We start from the raw sequence: 18,510 nt of genomic DNA on the forward strand, positions 1-18,510 counted from the left end.
CCTGCAAGACAAATCGCTGTCCACACATGGCTGCCTGTCATTGTAGTCCTCTGAAAGAGCGACCTGCCTAGACAATGGATGCTATTGTCACTGCAGCTAGAGACCAGGTCAGTCTGCACAGGAACTGGCTGTAGACTTCAGGCGGAGGAGGACAAAGGAACAGAGGCAAAAACATACCGACTTTCAGGCAGAGTAAGCACACCTACGTTTAGGCACATTGCACACACACACACACCACACCCAAATGTATACAAAGTACCGATACAGTCCTATTTCTGCAGGCGTTTACCTGGTATTCATTATGACACTATGATATTAATGGATTCAATCTAGCACTTATTTGAAGTAACTTCCTCATCCCAAAGGATAGGTGTGCTTGTTTAATTTAATCACAAAGAAAACAAACCATGATTATTAAGCATGCTTATCATTTCCGCATGTACAGTTAATACAAGGTAAAAAAAAATTGCACAACGAAATGGTTCCAACCATACATGTAGTGTGGTCAGCAGTTGTGGTCTCTGGTTAAAATGAGACGTGTCTGTTTTTCTGCATCAGTTAAGGGGGTATGTATTGTATTCTACCTTTAAACTATCACAACAACAACAAAAATCACTTGCAGTCTGTCCAAAAAGAGCCGTCATCCTTAGTTTCTACCAGAATGCTCAGCTGAATTGACAAACAGAACAGTGGTTGCAGACCAGTGGAATTGCGCTTTCGTTCTTCCCAACATAGAAGCTCATAACTTCTTCCTGATATGAGGTAAAAAAAAAGGGGTTTCCCTCTATTCATTTTTTCATTTGAATGGCTTTGCATCATAGCTACTGCTTACTGTACATTACCCCATCGTTCCTCTGCTCACCTGATGAATATGCATCCGGCCAACCATTATCTTAACATTGTCCAAGATCAGTACAGTTCAGCTTAACGACAATTAGATTTGAGCTTTCTCCCTAATTTTTGCTGATATACAGCCATGACCGTTGCACTCACCATCAGTTTCTCAATTAGACACAGCCTCCCTACCACTGAATGGATCTAATCGCTCATTATTGTCCTAAATAGGCTCTCACTGTGGTGTGAGGAAAAGGTACAGATATCAGTGAGGAAATTCAATGAATGTTGACACAGAGCAGCAGGGTGGCCTGTGTGTTATCCACTCTTGGCTAAAGGATCAGATGAACAAACACACAAGACAGAGTCTTAATCACCCAACTGCAGAGGAGTAAGTTGACTGCTGATTCCGGAGCACAAAGAGTCCCCTCTGGCCATTTCATTAGATATGCTGGACTGTTTAAAAAGACAAAGGAGTCCATGTCACCAAGACACATTGGGTATTTCTGTACAATAACATAATTAGGTTAGGGAGTTTTTCAACAAAGTTCTTTGTAGCCAGCTATCGATATACGGTATAGCCCAGTGTTGCACTATAGATGTGCAGCTTTGCCACATCGAAGTAGGAACCCAGTAGGAAATATGCCTCAAGCCATTTTAAAGCTCAAGGGTACGCCGCAGTATCTGGTTTCCTTATTACAGACTTATTTGTATGGATTGGTGCTGTCCCAAAGAATTATGTTAGAGTACACTATGAGACATCCTCCTCTTGATTTGGGCCAACTCTTATGGCTTTCAGGGATTATTCTCCCATGGCTGTGGTGTCCAAAAGTCAAAAGATTCTTATTTTTTTCCGTGCAGCCTCCCCTACCCCAAAAGCTTGCCATTTACTTCATAAGTCTGGCTTATGGGTTTGGATGACCATGTGCTAAATGGGCTCTCAGCAGTGTACTCTGGTAAACAAAGCAATCACTGTGTATTTATTCCTCTTCCCACTATTTATATATTTAACTCTATTTTAACTCTGCATTGTTGGAAAAGGACCCATAAGAAAGCATTTCACTTTCACATTTCACATGTTTACGATGCATGTGACCAATAACATTTGATTTGAATAGACCCATCCGGAGGCAATATTTACCATTGACACTTTATGCATGGATGACAATCATAGCATGCCAGTGGCGAAACGGCACCAACTCCCTCTTGAGTATGCTTGAAAGCATTCCGTGTTTGTCTTGAAGGTGAGCTATTTCACCCCTCTTATTTCTGGCACCTTGTGCCAGTTGCTGTTTGCAGATGCCTGTCAGATTGAATCCACTGTGTGTGTGGTAACAACATTAGAAGGGGTCACTTTGAATGTCAAGAAGTTTGCTTTAACATCACACATGATATCCAAATATGAGGCAAAAACAACACAGGTAGGGGTATACATTATGTGACTGACTGTCTGACCAAAGACTGAACTAGGACCCATGGTCTTTTCCCATCCCCAAGTGGAAGACCAAACAGTCTTGACATCTGCACTGACCTTCTAGAACACGGAGAGTTCTCATTGTCTTCCATCCCCAGTAAAGCCTCAGGACAGCAGGCCAGTTAGGGGTTGGCACTGAGGAGGAGCAGTTACATTTCCTGCATGATTTTTTTATATAAATCCACTTGGTAAATGTTCCCCATTTAAAAAAAATACATTAAGGATGAGCTAAGTAGATACCGACTGCAGTGATAAAAATACTGCTCCTCTGGTGTGTGTGTGTGTGTGTGTGTGTGTGTGTGTAATGCACGAACCAGGCCTTTTTGTCATGTACTGTAATTAAATGAAATCGCTGCAGCGTCAGCCTCATTATTCCCAGCCAGCAGGAGGGTCAAGGTTTTTAATTAGGTGACAGGCTTTTAGCATGAGACACGTATCCTGGAGCCTGCATGCACTCCCTGTATCCACAGCACAGGTACACCGTTTAGGCCAACACCCCTGCTCAAGTCATACCAGAGGGTCAGATGAGAGAACTTCATGACTTATCCCTCTACTTTTTAATGGTACAGAGATCTGAGCTAGCTTCCCCTCTGCCTTCTTCTTCATAGGGTATGTGTTTCAAGTGGCACTCTATTTACTATATTGTATTCTCTCCCAAGTGGACATTCTCTCTTTCTCCCCTGACCCATCTGTCTATCTCCTCATTTCAATTCCATGCTGTCACAGTTACCAGCCCTTTCAAGCTTAACATCCTTATCATTTATCGCCCTCCAGGTTCCCTTGGAGAGTTCATCAATGAGCTTGACGCCTTGATAAGTTCCTTTCCTGAGGATGGCTCACCTCTCACAGTTCTGGGTGACTCCTCTCTGCCTCCTTCTTTCCACTCCTCTCCTCTTTTGACCTCACCCTCTCACCTTCCCCCCCTACTCACATGGCAGGCAATACGCTTGACCTCATCTTTACTAGATGCTGTTCTTCCACTAATCTCATTGCAACTCCCCTCCAAATCTCCGACCACTACCTTGTATCCTTTTCCCTCTTGCTCTCATCCAACACTTCTCACTCTGCCCCTACTCGGATGGTATTGCGCCGTCCCAACCTTCGCTCTCTCTCTCCCGCTACTCTCTCCTCTTCCATCCTATCATCTCTTCCCTCTGCTCAAACCTTCTCCAACCTATCTCCTGATTCTGCCTCCTCAACCCTCCTCTCCTCCCTTTCTGCATCCTTTGATTTTCTCTGTCCCCTATCCTCCAGGCCGGCTCGGTCCTCCCCTCCTGCTCCGTGGCTCGACGACTCACTACGAGCTCACAGAACAAGGCTCCGGGCAGCCGAGCGGAAATGGAGGAAAACTCGCCTCCCTGCGGACCTGGCATCCTTTCACTCACTCCTCTCTACATTCTCCTCTTCTGTCTCTGCTGCTAAAGCCACTTTCTACCACTCTAAATTCCAAGCATCTGCCTCTAACCCTAGGAAGCTCTTTGCTACCTTCTCCTCCCTCCTGAATCCTCCTCCCCCTCCCCCCTCCTCCCTCTCTGCGGATGACTTCGTCAACCATTTTGAAAAGAAGGTTGACGATATCCGATCCTCGTTTGCTAAGTCAAACGACACCGCTGGTCCTGCTCACACTGCCCTACCCTGTGCTTTGACCTCTTTCTCCCCTCTCTCTCCAGATGAAATCTCGCGTCTTGTGACGGCCGGCCGCCCAACAACCTGCCCACTTGACCCTATCCCCTCCTCTCTTCTCCAGACCATTTCCGGAGACCTTCTCCCCTTCCTCACCTCGCTCATCAACTCATCCTTGACCGCTGGCTACGTCCCTTCCGTCTTCAAGAGAGCGAGAGTTGCACCCCTTCTGAAAAAACCTACACTCGATCCCTCCGATGTCAACAACTACAGACCAGTATCCCTTCTTTCTTTTCTCTCCAAAACTCTTGAACGTGCCGTCCTTGGCCAGCTCTCCTGCTATCTCTCTCAGAATGACCTTCTTGATCCTAATCAGTCAGGTTTCAAGACTGGGCATTCAACTGAGACTGCTCTTCTCTGTGTCACGGAGGCTCTCCGCACTGCTAAAGCTAACTCTCTCTCCTCTGCTCTCATCCTTCTAGACCTATCTGCTGCCTTTGATACTGTGAACCATCAGATCCTCCTCTCCACCCTCTCCGAGTTGGGCATCTCCGGCGCGGCCCACGCTTGGATTGCGTCCTACCTGACAGGTCGCTCCTACCAGGTGGCGTGGCGAGAATCTGTCTTCGCACCATGTGCTCTCACCACTGGTGTCCCCCAGGGCTCTGTTCTAGGCCCTCTCCTATTCTCGCTATACACCAAGTCACTTGGCTCTGTCATATCCTCACATGGTCTCTCCTATCATTGCTATGCAGACGACACACAATTAATCTTCTCCTTTCCCCCTTCTGATAACCAGGCGGCGAATCGCATCTCTGCATGTCTGTCAGACATATCAGTGTGGATGACGGATCACCAGCTCAAGCTGAACCTCGGCAAGACGGAGCTGCTCTTCCTCCCGGGGAAGGACTGCCCGTTCCATGATCTCGCCATCACGGTTGACAACTCCCTTGTGTCCTCCTCCCAGAGTGCTAAGAACCTTGGCGTGATCCTGGACAACACCCTGTCGTTCTCCACTAACATCAAGGCGGTGACCCGATCCTGTAGGTTCATGCTCTACAACATTCGCAGAGTACGACCCTGCCTCACACAGGAAGCGGCGCAGGTCCTAATCCAGGCACTTGTCATCTCCCGTCTGGATTACTGCAACTCGCTGTTGGCTGGGCTCCCTGCCTGTGCCATTAAACCCCTACAACTCATCCAGAACGCCGCAGCCCGTCTGGTGTTCAACCTTCCCAAGTTCTCTCACGTCACCCCGCTCCTCCGCTCTCTCCACTGGCTTCCAGTTGAAGCTCGCATCCGCTACAAGACCATGGTGATTGCCTACGGAGCTGTGAAGGGAACGGCACCTCCATACCTTCAGGCTCTGATCAGGCCCTACACCCAAACAAGGGCACTGCGTTCATCCACCACTGGCCTGCTGGCCCCCCTACCTCTGAGGAAGCACAGTTCCCGCTCAGCCCAGTCAAAACTGTTCACTGCTCTGGCACCCCAATGGTGGAACAAGCTCCCTCACGACGCCAGGACAGCGGAGTCAATCACCACCTTCCGGAGACACCTGAAACCCCACCTCTTTAAGGAATACCTAGGATAGGATAAAGTAATCCTTCTAACCCCCCCCCCCTTAAAAGATTTAGATGCACTATTGTAAAGTGGTTGTTCCACTGGATATCATAAGGTGAATGCACCATTTTGTAAGTCGCTCTGGATAAGAGCGTCTGCTAAATGACTTAAATGTAATGTAATGTAAATGTAATGTATACTAGCTTTGACCATTTTAAACGCACCCTAGCTTCCCTTCTGTCTCCCTCCACATAGAAAACTGTTGCGCAGTTATAGTCAATTCGAGGACAAGCTTCCTCTGTTTGAGTAAGGGCCACATCTTAGAACAGCTCAGATCCAAGGTTTTCTGCTCAAGTGGATTATTGTGTGTATAGTGTTTCAGGGTAAGCTGTGATCAGGGAGCTATTCAACCACCGCCTGACAATTAATAGCCTGATAGCCTCCCAAATAGCACCGATTAGCGTTATGTAGTACAAGCATATACTGGCCTTGTACAATAATCATGCCTGGAATGGACCTCTTTCACTTGGGAAAGCTCCCATACTAATGATCATATACAGTACCAGTTAAAAGTTTGGACCCACCTACTCATTCAAGGGTTTTTCTTTATTTTTGCTATTTTCTACATTGTAGAATAATAGTGAAGACATCAAAACTATGAAATAACACATATGGAATCATGTAGTAACCAAAAAAGTGTTAAACAAATCAAAATATTTTATATTTGAGATTCTTCAAAGTAGCCACACTTTGCCTTGATAAAGCTATGCACAGTCTTGGCATTCTCTCAACCAGCTTCATTAGGTAGTCAACTGGAATGCATTTCAATTAACAGGTGTGCCTTGTTAATTTGGGGAATTTCTTTCCTTCTTAATGCATTTGAGCCAATCAGTTTTGTTGTGACAAGGTAGGGGTGGAATACAGAAGATAGCCCTATTTGGCAAAATACCAAGTCCATATTATGGCAAGAACAGCTCAAATAAGCAAAGACATGATGGTTGGTCAATCCGGAAAATTTTAAGAACTTTCAAAGTTTCTTTAAGTTCAGTCGCAAAAACCATTAATCACTATGATGAAACGTGCTCTCATGAGTGCCACCACAGGAAATGAAGACCCAGAGTTACCTCTGCTGCAGAGGATAAGTTCATTAGAGTTAACTGCACCTCAGATTGCAGCCCAAATAAATGCTTCACAGAGTTCAAGTAATAGTCACATCTCAACATCAACTGTTCAGAGGAGACTGCGTGCATCAGGCCTTCATAGTCAAATTGCTGCAAAGAAACCACTACTAAAGGACACCAAAAAGAAGGAGAGACTTGCTTGGGCCAAGAAACATGAGCAATGGACATTAGACCAGTGGAAATCTGTCCTTTGGACTGATGAGTCCAAATTTGATATTTTTGGTTCAAACCTGCTATGTCTTTGTGACACGCAGAGTAAGTGAACGGATGATCTAAACATGTGTGGTTCGCACCGTGAAGCATGGATAAGGAGGTGTGATGATGTGGGGGTGCTTTGCTGGTGATATTGTCAGTGATTTATTTAGAATTCAAAGCACACTTAACCAGCATGGCTATCACAGCATTCTGCAGCGATACACCATCCCATCTGGTTTGCATTTTTATTTTATTTTTTACCTTTAACTAGGGAAATTCTTATTTACATTGACGGCCTACCCACCCAGCCAAACCCTCCCCTAACCTGGACGACGCTGGGCCAATTGTGCACCGCCTATGGGACTCCCGGTTGTGACACAGCCTGGGAACCAACCAGGGTCTGTAGGGACGTCTCTAGCACTACAATGCAGTGCATTATACCGCTGCACCACTCTGAAGCCCTACAAGTGGGACTATCATTTGTTTTTCAACAGGACAATGACCCAAAGCACACCTCCAGGCTGTGTAAGTGCTATTTGACGAGGTAAAGTGATGGAGTTCTGCATCAGATGACCTGGCCTCCACAATCACCCAACCTCAACCCAATTGAGATAGTTTGGGATGAGTTGGACCGCAGAGTGAAGGAAAAGCAGCCACAAGTGCTCAGCATATGTGGGAACTCCTTCAAGACTGTTGGAAAAGCATTCCTCATGAAGGTGGTTGAGAGAATGCCAAGAGTGTGCAAAGCTGTCATCATGGCAAAGTGTGGTTACTTTGAAGAATCTAAAATCCAAAATCTATTTTGATTTGTTAAACACTTTTGATTACTACATGATTCCATATGTGTTATTTCATAGTTTTGATGCCTTCACTATTATTCTATTTAGAAAAAATAGTAAAAATAAAGAAAAACCCTTGAATGAGTAGGTGTGTCCAAACCTTTTACTGGTACTGTACATATGTGACAATCTTATAACAGTTGTGATATTTCCATTAGTCGCTGTATGCTCATCTGCCCTTATTTCTAAGACTCATCCGAGGCGTACATTTGTTTAATGTAAAAACAAGTCCACCTCAAAATGTCCCTTCCCTTTAGGTTAAGCTCAATTCCATTGTGATTACTTGACACTTCACCTTTCACAGTCAAAAGAAGCAGTCAGTAGTTCTGTCACCCCCTTTCTCCTGTTTGACTCACCAGCAGTGAACTCCCCTAGTCCTGAGGTGTTCAATGTCACTGCCTGTCTTGGCCTTGTCTGACAGCACCAGGTGAAACAGGAGTTAGAGGAGAGGAGGAAACGAGAGGGGAAGGAGAGATGGGGAGAGGTAAAGGAAAGGAAAAGTGGCGGACAGTAGAGGAGAGGAGAGGAACAAGGTTTTCTCATTCTGTTCGACAGCTCCCTGCTGGTGCAGCCCAGGCATGTACTCCCAGTGAGCTTTTCTCTCTCTCTGCTGCAAAAGTTCTCAAATATTGTCTCTGCTCAGCAGAGTGTGCTTATCCAATCCCAACCCAAGTGGCTAACAGGGCCAGAGGTGGCATAGATGCCAAGATATGAATGTCTGCTTTTGAGTTGTCTTATGTCAGATTCAAGGGCACGACGGTAGAATGGGATATGAGCGGTGACTACTTGCCTGGCTTTCAAATAGTGATACACACAGGCACACACGCAGCTCTATGTGGCTGCTTTGGTATTGCGTTACAAAGGGTAAGCAGCAGAATGTTTGCGGCTCACAGGAAAAGTGTGGAGCCCCAGTATTCTCTGCTCTTCCTCGGCTAGATGTGTTCAGAGGGTTCTCATCTCTACAATAAAGGCTAATAATTCTTGCAGACAAGCGACATTGTTGCTTTGGTGTAACATATTTATCTTGTGCAGCATGGCGCAGTAGGCTGGAATCCTTTGTGCACATTAATTATCTTTAAAATAAATATGACAATGCCTGCATAGAATGCTGTGGGGGATAGGGAGTAGCTCCAGACTGTGGATGGGCTAGGCTGGGCCTAGTTTTAACAGGCTGAATGCTCCACTGCAGTTGTGGCACTAAATCAATGACTGGCTGTATCCTTCTCATATCCTCTATGACACTGTGCCCCCGCAAATGTAAAAAACTAAACAAATATATATAATAAACTATTGCAATTATGTATTACTGATGTATTTTGTTATGTCATGTTCACGTTTTGTGACGGTCAGGTTGTATACTGATAAAATGACTTTTTTAAACATATTCTTACAGACCAGAAAAACACATCCTTAACTTGTTGCAATCTGGTTCTCTTTCCCAGACTGTCTTAATTTCGTCATGACTAGCATCTTTACCTGGTTGTAATTTGGCTTCTCTACAATCACAAAGAACTGTTTATAACCATCTTATTCCAAATTGTGTCCAATGGATAACTTTAGAGTACATACAGTACCAGGATGCAATATATACTGCAGGAGGAAGCTGACATTATGACCATGCTATCAGTATGTGCCATTTGTAAGAAAAGAGACAAGGAAAAGGCATGAAAACATTACTCTGGGATCACACAAGTAGAAACAAATTGGAGTGGCATTTGAAAAACAACAAAAAATAACTGAATGCCTATAATAAAAAAATGCTACAAAGCAAGAACTTCAATGTGGCAGTGACAGGGTGCCTGAGGCCTAGTTTTTGCCCCTCCTGTGTCAATCACTTAATTTGTTATTATAGCTAACTGTCTGAAGTGCAATGGTATAGTAGTTCATGCATGCAGATACACATGCACACAAATGCACACTCACTCAAACAAACAAACACTAGTTCTCCCACAGTTGAGAGAGCTGTTATGTGGAGACGCCTAGCCAATGCACAGACGATTGAGCTGCAAGCCAAGACCCTGTTTATTTCCTGTCCCACTCTACTTTCCTCCCCTGCAGGGATGCTTACCTCAGCACCATAATGCAAAAGAGGAGAAACACAAAATGCAGATTCGGAGAGGAGTTGGTTTTCCAAACCCCTTGTCAGCCCAAAGCAGTCAGAAGTGAAATATTGCAAAGCCTACTGTAGTTCCCATTTAGGTTATATTCTACGACAATGGATGTCGTTAGTATGTTTTGGATATTTAACAATTTTAGAATTGTCTGTGTTTAAGGATTGTGAGATAGACTGAAGTGGACTGAATAATTTGTCTAGTGGTGAGAGTGGCTTGCTATGAGTAGATGGGTAAGAATTTGATTCGTTGAGGTGAGGTTGGATCCTAAATAGTTTTTTCCCCATCTCAATCAATGATTTATTCACAAGTTGAAAGGGAAATTATGTACAGTATTTCAAGATATCGATTTTTATTTTGATGTTGATGTAAATGGAATGTATGCACAAGTTTGAGTTACACAAATATCTAATTTTAGGATTCAGCCTAACAGTCTATTTTGCTTTAGTTACTATACCTACACTAATGTGATCCATTCTGGATGCAGTCCTAAACCCTTTATAAGGGTACACACTGAACAAAAGTATAAGCGCAACATGCAACAATTTCAAATATTTTACTGAGTTATAGTTCATATAAGGAAATCAGTCATTTAAATAATTTAATTATGTGCTGATCTATGGATTTCACATGACTAGAAATACAGATATGCAGCTGTTGGTCACAGATACCTTAAAAAAAGGTAGGGGCGTAGATCAGAAAACCAGTCAGTATCTGGTGTGACCACCATTTGCCTCCTGTAACGCGACACGTCCTTCAAATAGAGTTTATCAGGCTGTTGATTGTGGCCTGTGGAATGTTGTCCCACTCATCTTCAATAGCTGTGTGAAGCTGCTGGATATTGGTGGGAACTGGAACACACTGTCGTACACATCGAACCAGAGCATCCCAAACGTGCTCAATGGGTGACGTGTCTGGTGAGTATGCAGGCCATGGAAGAACTGAGACCTTTTCAGCTTCCAGGAATTGTCTAGAGATCCTTGCGACTTGGGGCCGTGCATTATCACTCTGAAAAAAATGAGGTGATGGCAGCGGATCAATGGCACGACAATGGTCCTCAGGATCTCATTATGGTATATCTGTGCCCACACAACGCCATACACGTGGTCTGCGGTTGTGAGGCCAGTTGAGCATACTGCCAAATTATCCAAAACAACGTAGGAGGCAGATTGTTGATGAGAAATGCTCTGGTGGATATTTCTGTAGTCCGCATGCAAATTGCACCCTCCCATCTGTGGCATTGTGCACATTTTAGAATGGTCTTTTATTGTCCCCAGCACAAGGTGCACCTGTGTAATTATCATGCTGTTTAATCAGCTTCTTGATATGCCACACCTGTCAGGTGGATGATGTATTCGGCAAAAGAAAAACTAACAGGGATGTAAACATATGTGTGCACAAAATCTGAGAGAAATAAGCTTCTTGTGCATATGGAACATTTCTGGGATCTTTTATTTCAGCTCATGAAACATGGAAGCAGCACTTTACATGTTGCGTTGGCATGCTGACTGCAGGAATGTCTACCAGAGCTGCTGCCAAAGATTTTGCTTATTTCTCTATATTACCATAAGCTGCCTCCAATGTAGTTTTAGAGTATTTGGCAGTACGTCCAACAGGCCTCAACTGCAGACCACGTGTAATCACGCAAGCCCAGGACCACCACATCTAGCTTCTTCACCTGCAGGATCATCTGAGACCAGCTACCTGGACAGCTGATGAAACTGTGGGTTTGCACAACCAAAGAATTTCTGCACAAACTGTGAGAAACCGTCTCGGACCCCTTGACCTTTTCCACAATTTGTTACGTTACAGCCTTATTCTAAAATTGATTAAATCGTTTTTTCCCATCATTCATCTACATACCATACCCCATAATGGCAAAGCAAAAACAGGTTTTTAGAAATTTGTGCAGATTTATTAAAGATAAAAAATGGAAATATGACATAAGTATTTAGACCTTATTTTCAATATTTAGTTTAAACACCTTTGGCAGCAATTACAGCCTTGAGTATGATGGGTATGATGCTACAAGCTTGGCACACCTGTATTTGGGGAGTTTCTCCAACTCTTCTCTGAAGATCCTCTCAAGCTCTGTCAGGTTGGATGGGAGGTGTCGCTGCACATTTATTTTCAGGTCTCTCTAGAGATGTTCGATCAGGTTCAAGTCCGGGCTCTGGCTGGCCCACTCATGGACATTCAGAGACTTGTCCCGAAGCCAATCCTGCATTGTCTTGACTGTGTGCTTAGGGTCGTTGTCCTGTTGGAAGGTGAACCTTCGCCCCAGTCTGAGGTCCTGAGTATTCTGGCGCAGGTTTTCATCAAGGATCTCTCTCTGTACTTTGCTCCCTTCATCTCTCCCTCAATCCTGACTAGTCTCCCAGTTCCTGCCACTGAAAAACATCTCCACAGCATGATGCTGCCACCACGTTGTTTCACCGTAGGGATGGTGCCAAGTTTCCTCCAGACATGACGCTTGGCATTCAGGCCAAAGCGTTCAATCTTGGTTTCATCTGACCAGAGAATCTTGTTTCTCATGGTCTGAGTCCTTTCATTGCCGTTTGGCAAACTCCAAGCGGGCTGTTATGTGCCTTTTACTGAGGAGTGGTTTCTGTCTGGCCACTCTACCGTAAAGGCCTGATTGGTAGAGTGCTACAGAGATGGTTGTCCTTCTGGAAGGTTGTCTCATCTCCACAGAGGAACTCTGGAGCTCTGTCAGAGTGACCATCAGGTTCTTGGTCACCTCCCTGACAAAGGTCCTTCTACCCGATTGCTCAGTTTGACCAGGCAGCCAGCTCTAGGAAGAGTCTTGGTGGTTCCAAACTTCTTCCACTTAAGAATGATGGAGGCCACTGTGTTCTTGGGGACCTTCAATGCTGCAGACATTTTTTGGTACCCTTCCTCAGATCTGTGCCTCGACACATCCTGTCTCGGAGCGCTACGGACAATTCCTTTGACCTCATGGCTTGGTTTTTGCTCTGACATGCACTGTCAACTGACAGACCTTATATAGACAGGTGTGTGCTGTCCAATCATTTGAATTTACCACGGGTGGACTCCAATCAAATTGTAGAAACATCTCAAGGATGATCAATGGGAACAGGATAAACCTGAGTTCAATTTCGAGTCTCATAGCAAAGGGTCTGAAAACCTTTGTTAAAAAAATCTAAAACCTGTTTTCATTTGGTCATTGTGTGTAGATTGATGAGGAAAATGTTAGCATTTTTAGAATAAGCCTGTAACGTAACAAAATGTGGAAAAAGTATAAAGGGGTCTAAATACTTTCCGAATGCAATGTATGTCACCCATTGAGCATGTTTGGGATGCTCTGGATTGACGTGTGCGACAGCTTCTCTAGTCCCCGCCTATATCCAGCATCTTCACACAGCCATTGAAGAGGAGAGGTACAACATTCCACAGGCCATAGTCAACAGCCTGATCAACTCTATGCGGACGAGATGTTGCGCTGCATGAGGCAAATGGTGGTCACACCAAATACTGACTGGTTTTCTTGTCCAAGCCTTTACCTTTTTCTTTAAGATATCTGTGACCAACAGATGTATATCTGTATTATCAGTCATGTGAAATCCATAGATTAAGGCCAAATGTATTTATTTAAATTGACTGAATTCCTTACATGAACTGTAACTCAGTAAAATCTTTGAAATTGTTGCATGTTGCGTTTATCTTTTTTGTTCAGTGTAGTATGACTTTGCTTATAAATGATTTGTGAAGCATCTATGTAGTGCTTATGAAGCCTTTATGAATGTTCTATAAAACCTGTATAAATTGTTTGTGTAAAGTCGGTCCTAATCTCATGCTATTCTCTCCTCTCTGTGTCTCTCACCTGTCTCCCCAGAGGATGGGCTGTAGCTACTTCCTGTGCACCATTCTGTTCTTCTTGGCCGTCCTCCTGGCCATCATGGCAACGGGTACCATCCTACTCATGAACCACTATCAAGCTCCACCCCCCGGCACCAACGACGGCCCCCCACTCATCTCCACCAACCACGACGAGGGCAACGCCCTGGTGACGGTCGAACGGGGCGATGGTTCGCGCATCAACATCTTCATCGACCCCAACTGCCCCGACTACAACAACAACTTCATGCGGCTAGAGGCCGTGCAAACGTCGCTGCTCCACTCGCTGACCGACCATGACACGGACCTGAAGTCAGTGAAGGGCCAGGACCGTGTCCTGCTGGTGAAGCTGGCTGAGGAGGTGGCCAAGCTATCGGGCCACGCCAGCCAGCTGAAATTGGAGTATGAATCTCTGAGGCGAGGCCAGGGGAACCTGGGACAAGAGCTCAACACTCTGCAGACGGAGCAAGGCCGTCTTATCCAGGTTAGATGCTATCCCTAAAGGCTCCATAGGCCCCAAAGCCCCATTCCACCACTGACCCAGTGAAAGTGGGAGTTTAATGGTTTCTTTTCTTAGTGTATTTTATCCAAAGCGACTTCCACAACTATCCCATTTTTTTCCTAGCTGAGTATGTTCTGTACTGGAGTAAGCCAGGTTAATTGCTGTGCTCAAGGGCATAACTGCACTATTCTCCATCTGAATTTCAGGCCACCAACCTTCTTGGTAAACCTTCTGATAACTATGCCTACTATTTAATGCTTGGCTCTACTGCTGCATAAACTGATGAAGCCCATATACACTGAGTATACAAAACATTAACGCCTGCTCTTTCCATGGCAGAGTGACCCGGTGAATCCAGGTGAAAGCTATGATCCCTTATTGATCTCATTTGTTAAATCCACTTCAAGTAAATGTAGATGAAAGGGAGGAGACAGGTTGTAGAATGATCTTTAAGCCTTGAGAATTGAGACATGGATTGTATGTGTGCCATTCAGAGGGTGAATGGGCAAGATAAAATATTTAAGTGCTTTTGAATGAAGTATGGTAGTAGGTGCCAGGCGCACTGTTTTGTGTCAAGAACTGCAATGCTGCTAGGTTTTTCACGCTCAACAGTTTCCCGTGTGTATCAAGAATGGTCCACCACACAATGGACATTGAGCCAACTTGACACAGCTGTGGGAAGCATTGGAGTCAACATGGGCCAGCATCCCTTTGGACACCTTGTGGAGTCCATGCCCCGATGAATTGAGGCTGTTCTGAGTGCGAGAGGTATTCCTAATGTTTGGTTTACTCAGTGTATAGCGTATGAAGATTTCTGGTTTGAATAATAACATGAAGGTTGATCTCCTGTCCTTCTCATGCTACCTACTATAATCTAGCTCCACCAGACTAGATTAACCTATAAGAAAAGTGTTCCTGTGTTTAGGAAAGTTGGTTCAGATCACAAGCCTCATGTTCTCCAACTCTTAATAGAGGTCGAAAGGTATTGTCGGTTCAGCTCTTTTGACTTGAACAGTTGTTTTTTTCCATTCAGCACTTAATTCAAAGTCACTCATTAGATCAATTCTGAGCGTGGTAAGAATGAAATTAGTTGTTTTCACATAATCTTCAATAGTCCACTGACAGCCTCACAGTGAAGTTCCTTCTCAAGTACCTGTGTAAACATTTGTCGAAGGCCCCCACACTGAAACAAAATACACCATTGTAAACTTATTAGACGGACGGAATGTTAGAACATGCTAACGAAATTACAGTTAACAGAAAATGTACGCTTTATCCGGTATAAACTAATGTACAGTGGCTTGCAAAAGTATTTTTACTATTTTGTTGCCTTACAACCTGGAATTAAAATAGATTTTTGGGGGGGTTGTATCATTTGATTTACACAACATGCCTACCACTGAGATGCAAAATATTTTTTGGTGAAAAAAAAAGAAATGAGACCAAAATAAACAGAACTTGAGCGTGCATAATTATTCACCACCCCAAAGTCAATACTTTGTAGAGCCACCTTTTACAGGAATTACAGCTGCAAGCCTCTTGGGGTATGTCTCTATAAGCTTGATACGTCTAGCCACAGGGATTTTTTGCCCATTCTTCAAGGCAAAACTGCTCCATCCATTTCAAGTAGGATGGGTTCAGCTGGTGTACAGCAATCTTTAAGTCATACCACATTCTCAATTGGATTGAGGTCTGGGCTTTGACTAGGCCATTATAAGACATTTAAATGTTTCCCCTTAAACCACTTGAGTGTTGCTTTAGCAGAATGCTCAGGGTCATTGTCCTGCTGGAAGGTGAACCCCCCCTCCCAGTCTCAAATCTCTGGAGACTGAAACAGGTTTCCCTCAAGAATTTCCCTGTATTTAGTGCCATCCATCGTTCCTTCAATTCTGACCAGTTTCCCAGTCCCTGCCGATGAAAAACATGCCCACAGCATGATGGTGTTCTTGGGGTGATGAGAGGTGTTGGATTTGTGCTAGACGTAGCGCTTTCCTTGATGGCCAAAAAGCACAATTTTAGTCTCATTTGACCAGAGTACCTGCTTACATATGTTTGGGGAGTCTCCCACATGCCTTTTGGCGAACACCAAACGTGTTTGCTTATTTTTTTCTTTAAGCAATGGCTTTTTTTCTGGCCACTCTTCCATAAAGCCCAGCTCTGTGGAGTGTACGGCGTGCACGGCTATGGACAGATACTCCAATCTCCGCTGTGGAGCTTTGCAGCTCCTTCAGGATTATCTTTGGTCTCTTTGTTGCCTCTCTGATTAATGCCCTCCTTGCCTGGTCCATGAGTTTTGGTGGGCAGCCTTCCCTTGGCAGGTTTGTTGTGGTGCCATATTCTTTCCATTTAAAAAAAATTGATTTAATGGTGCTCCGTGGGATGTTCAAAGATTTAGATATTTTTTTATAACCCAACCCTGATCTTTACTTCTCCACAACTTTGTCCCTGACCTGTTTGGAGAGCTCCTTGGTCTTCATGGTGCCGCTTGCTTGGTGGTTTCCCTTGCTTAGTAGTGTTGCAGAATCTGGGGCCTTTCAGAACAAATGTATATATACTGAGATCATGTGACAGATCATGTGACACTTAGATTGCACACAGATGCACTTTATTTAACTAATTATTTGACTTCTGAAGGTAATTGGTTTTCACCAGATTTTATTTAGGGGCTTCATAGCAAAAGGGGGTGAATACATCACTTTCCCATTTTTTTTTTCATTTCACTTCACCAATATGGACTATTTTGTGTATGTCTATTACATGAAATCCAAATTAAAAATCAATTTAAATTACAGGTTGTAATGCAACAAAATAGGAAAAACTCCAAGGGGGATGAATACTTTTGCAAAGCACGGTATAGAATTTATTACACAAGAGACAAAATGTACAGATTCTACAGCACAATAGCAGAGTCATGTCTTAAGTGTAAAACTAACAATGACCCAGTAATCCATGCCTTCAGGGAACGCTATAAAGTCCAAAAGTTAGTAACTCTAAGCAATTTGGTGTCAACATTATCTGTACCACGTGACTTGTCATCTGAAAGAGACAACAGCATCCTTTCTACCTCTTCCCTTTCTACTTGATGAAATTCAAACATCCATTGCCTCTCCTTCATGATACAATCTTTTATAGGGTTATATGACATTGAGCCATCAGTTGGAATCATAGCATTCCTCAACTTGTCCACTTTACCTGTAAAATATTCATTAAAGTAGTTTTTCCCCATCACCCGTTACTTCATCAATTTTGTGCTGATAGAATCCCTTCTTCTTTCCTTTGTTTAACTTGGTCACAAGATTACTTAATTTACAATAACTTTGCCTATCAAATCAGAGTGCCAGATTTATCTGCTACTTTTTTGGCATCATAACGTTGAATCATAAAATTTCTCATTTTATCATCAATCCATGGGGCACCGTTTGACCTCACAGTGCATTTTCTTAAAGGGGCATGCTTATCAGCTATACTCATAAATAATTTCATAAACAAATTTAGTGACATTTCAGGATCATCCTTACTACACACTTCTAAACATTGTACATTATTAATCTCAACCACAAATGAGTCCTGATTGAACCCTCTGTAGGACCTTCGGTAGATTGTCTTAGGGCCAGCCTTTAGTATTTTAGTTTTCCTACTGAGTGCAACCAATTTATGATCACTGCAACCTAGTGCCACTGATACAGCTTTAGAACAATGTTCAGCCATGTTTGTAAAAATGTGATCGATACAAGTTGATGATGTGATACCGGACCTATTAGTGAAAGTTCTGGTTGGTAATGTCATAACTTGGGTCAGGTTCTGTACATTGGCAGCGTAAATACGTTTCTTTCTCATTGGACAGTTGGTGTTCAAAAAATCTATATTCATATCTCCCCCAAAATGTATTTCCCTATTTTCATCAGATTCCTTATCCAACATTTCGCAAATTACATCAAGATATTTCACATCAGCACTAGGTGGCCTATAGCAGCAACCAACTAGTATAGGATTCAAATGTGGTCAATGCACCTGTACCCATAGCACCTCTAATCCATTCAACATTAAGTCCATATTTGTTTTGCTGGAATATGACTCTGGATGTAAACTGCAACTCCACCCCCATATCTATTTCTGTCCCTCCTGAACAAATTGTATCCATGTATAGAGATCTTAGCATCCTCAAATGAAGAGTCCAAGTGAGTCTCTTATATTGCCAATACATGAATATTGTTTGACTGCACTCGACAGCATATTTCATGAAACTGCATATATTCAAGTGAGCAATTAACAGACCTTTCTTTGGTAGATTTACACTATATGTCCAGACATGAATCAGCAGTTGGAATCT

At 43.6% G+C, this 18,510-nt stretch overlaps 1 protein-coding gene across 1 annotated transcript in view; it reads left to right on the plus strand.

Annotated features, from left to right (window-relative positions):
- The window catches only part of LOC106580129 (fibrinogen C domain-containing protein 1), a 224,560-nt gene that overhangs the window by 43,612 nt on the left and 162,438 nt on the right, over positions 1 to 18,510 (plus strand). The window contains exon 2 of the mRNA XM_014160835.2: positions 13,677 to 14,162. Within this exon, the coding sequence (XP_014016310.2) occupies positions 13,677 to 14,162 (486 nt within the window). The remainder of the gene's footprint in view (positions 1 to 13,676; positions 14,163 to 18,510) is intronic.

The sequence above is a fragment of the Salmo salar genome, chromosome ssa20, assembly GCF_905237065.1.
Source record: "Salmo salar chromosome ssa20, Ssal_v3.1, whole genome shotgun sequence".
NCBI lineage: Eukaryota > Metazoa > Chordata > Actinopteri > Salmoniformes > Salmonidae > Salmo > Salmo salar.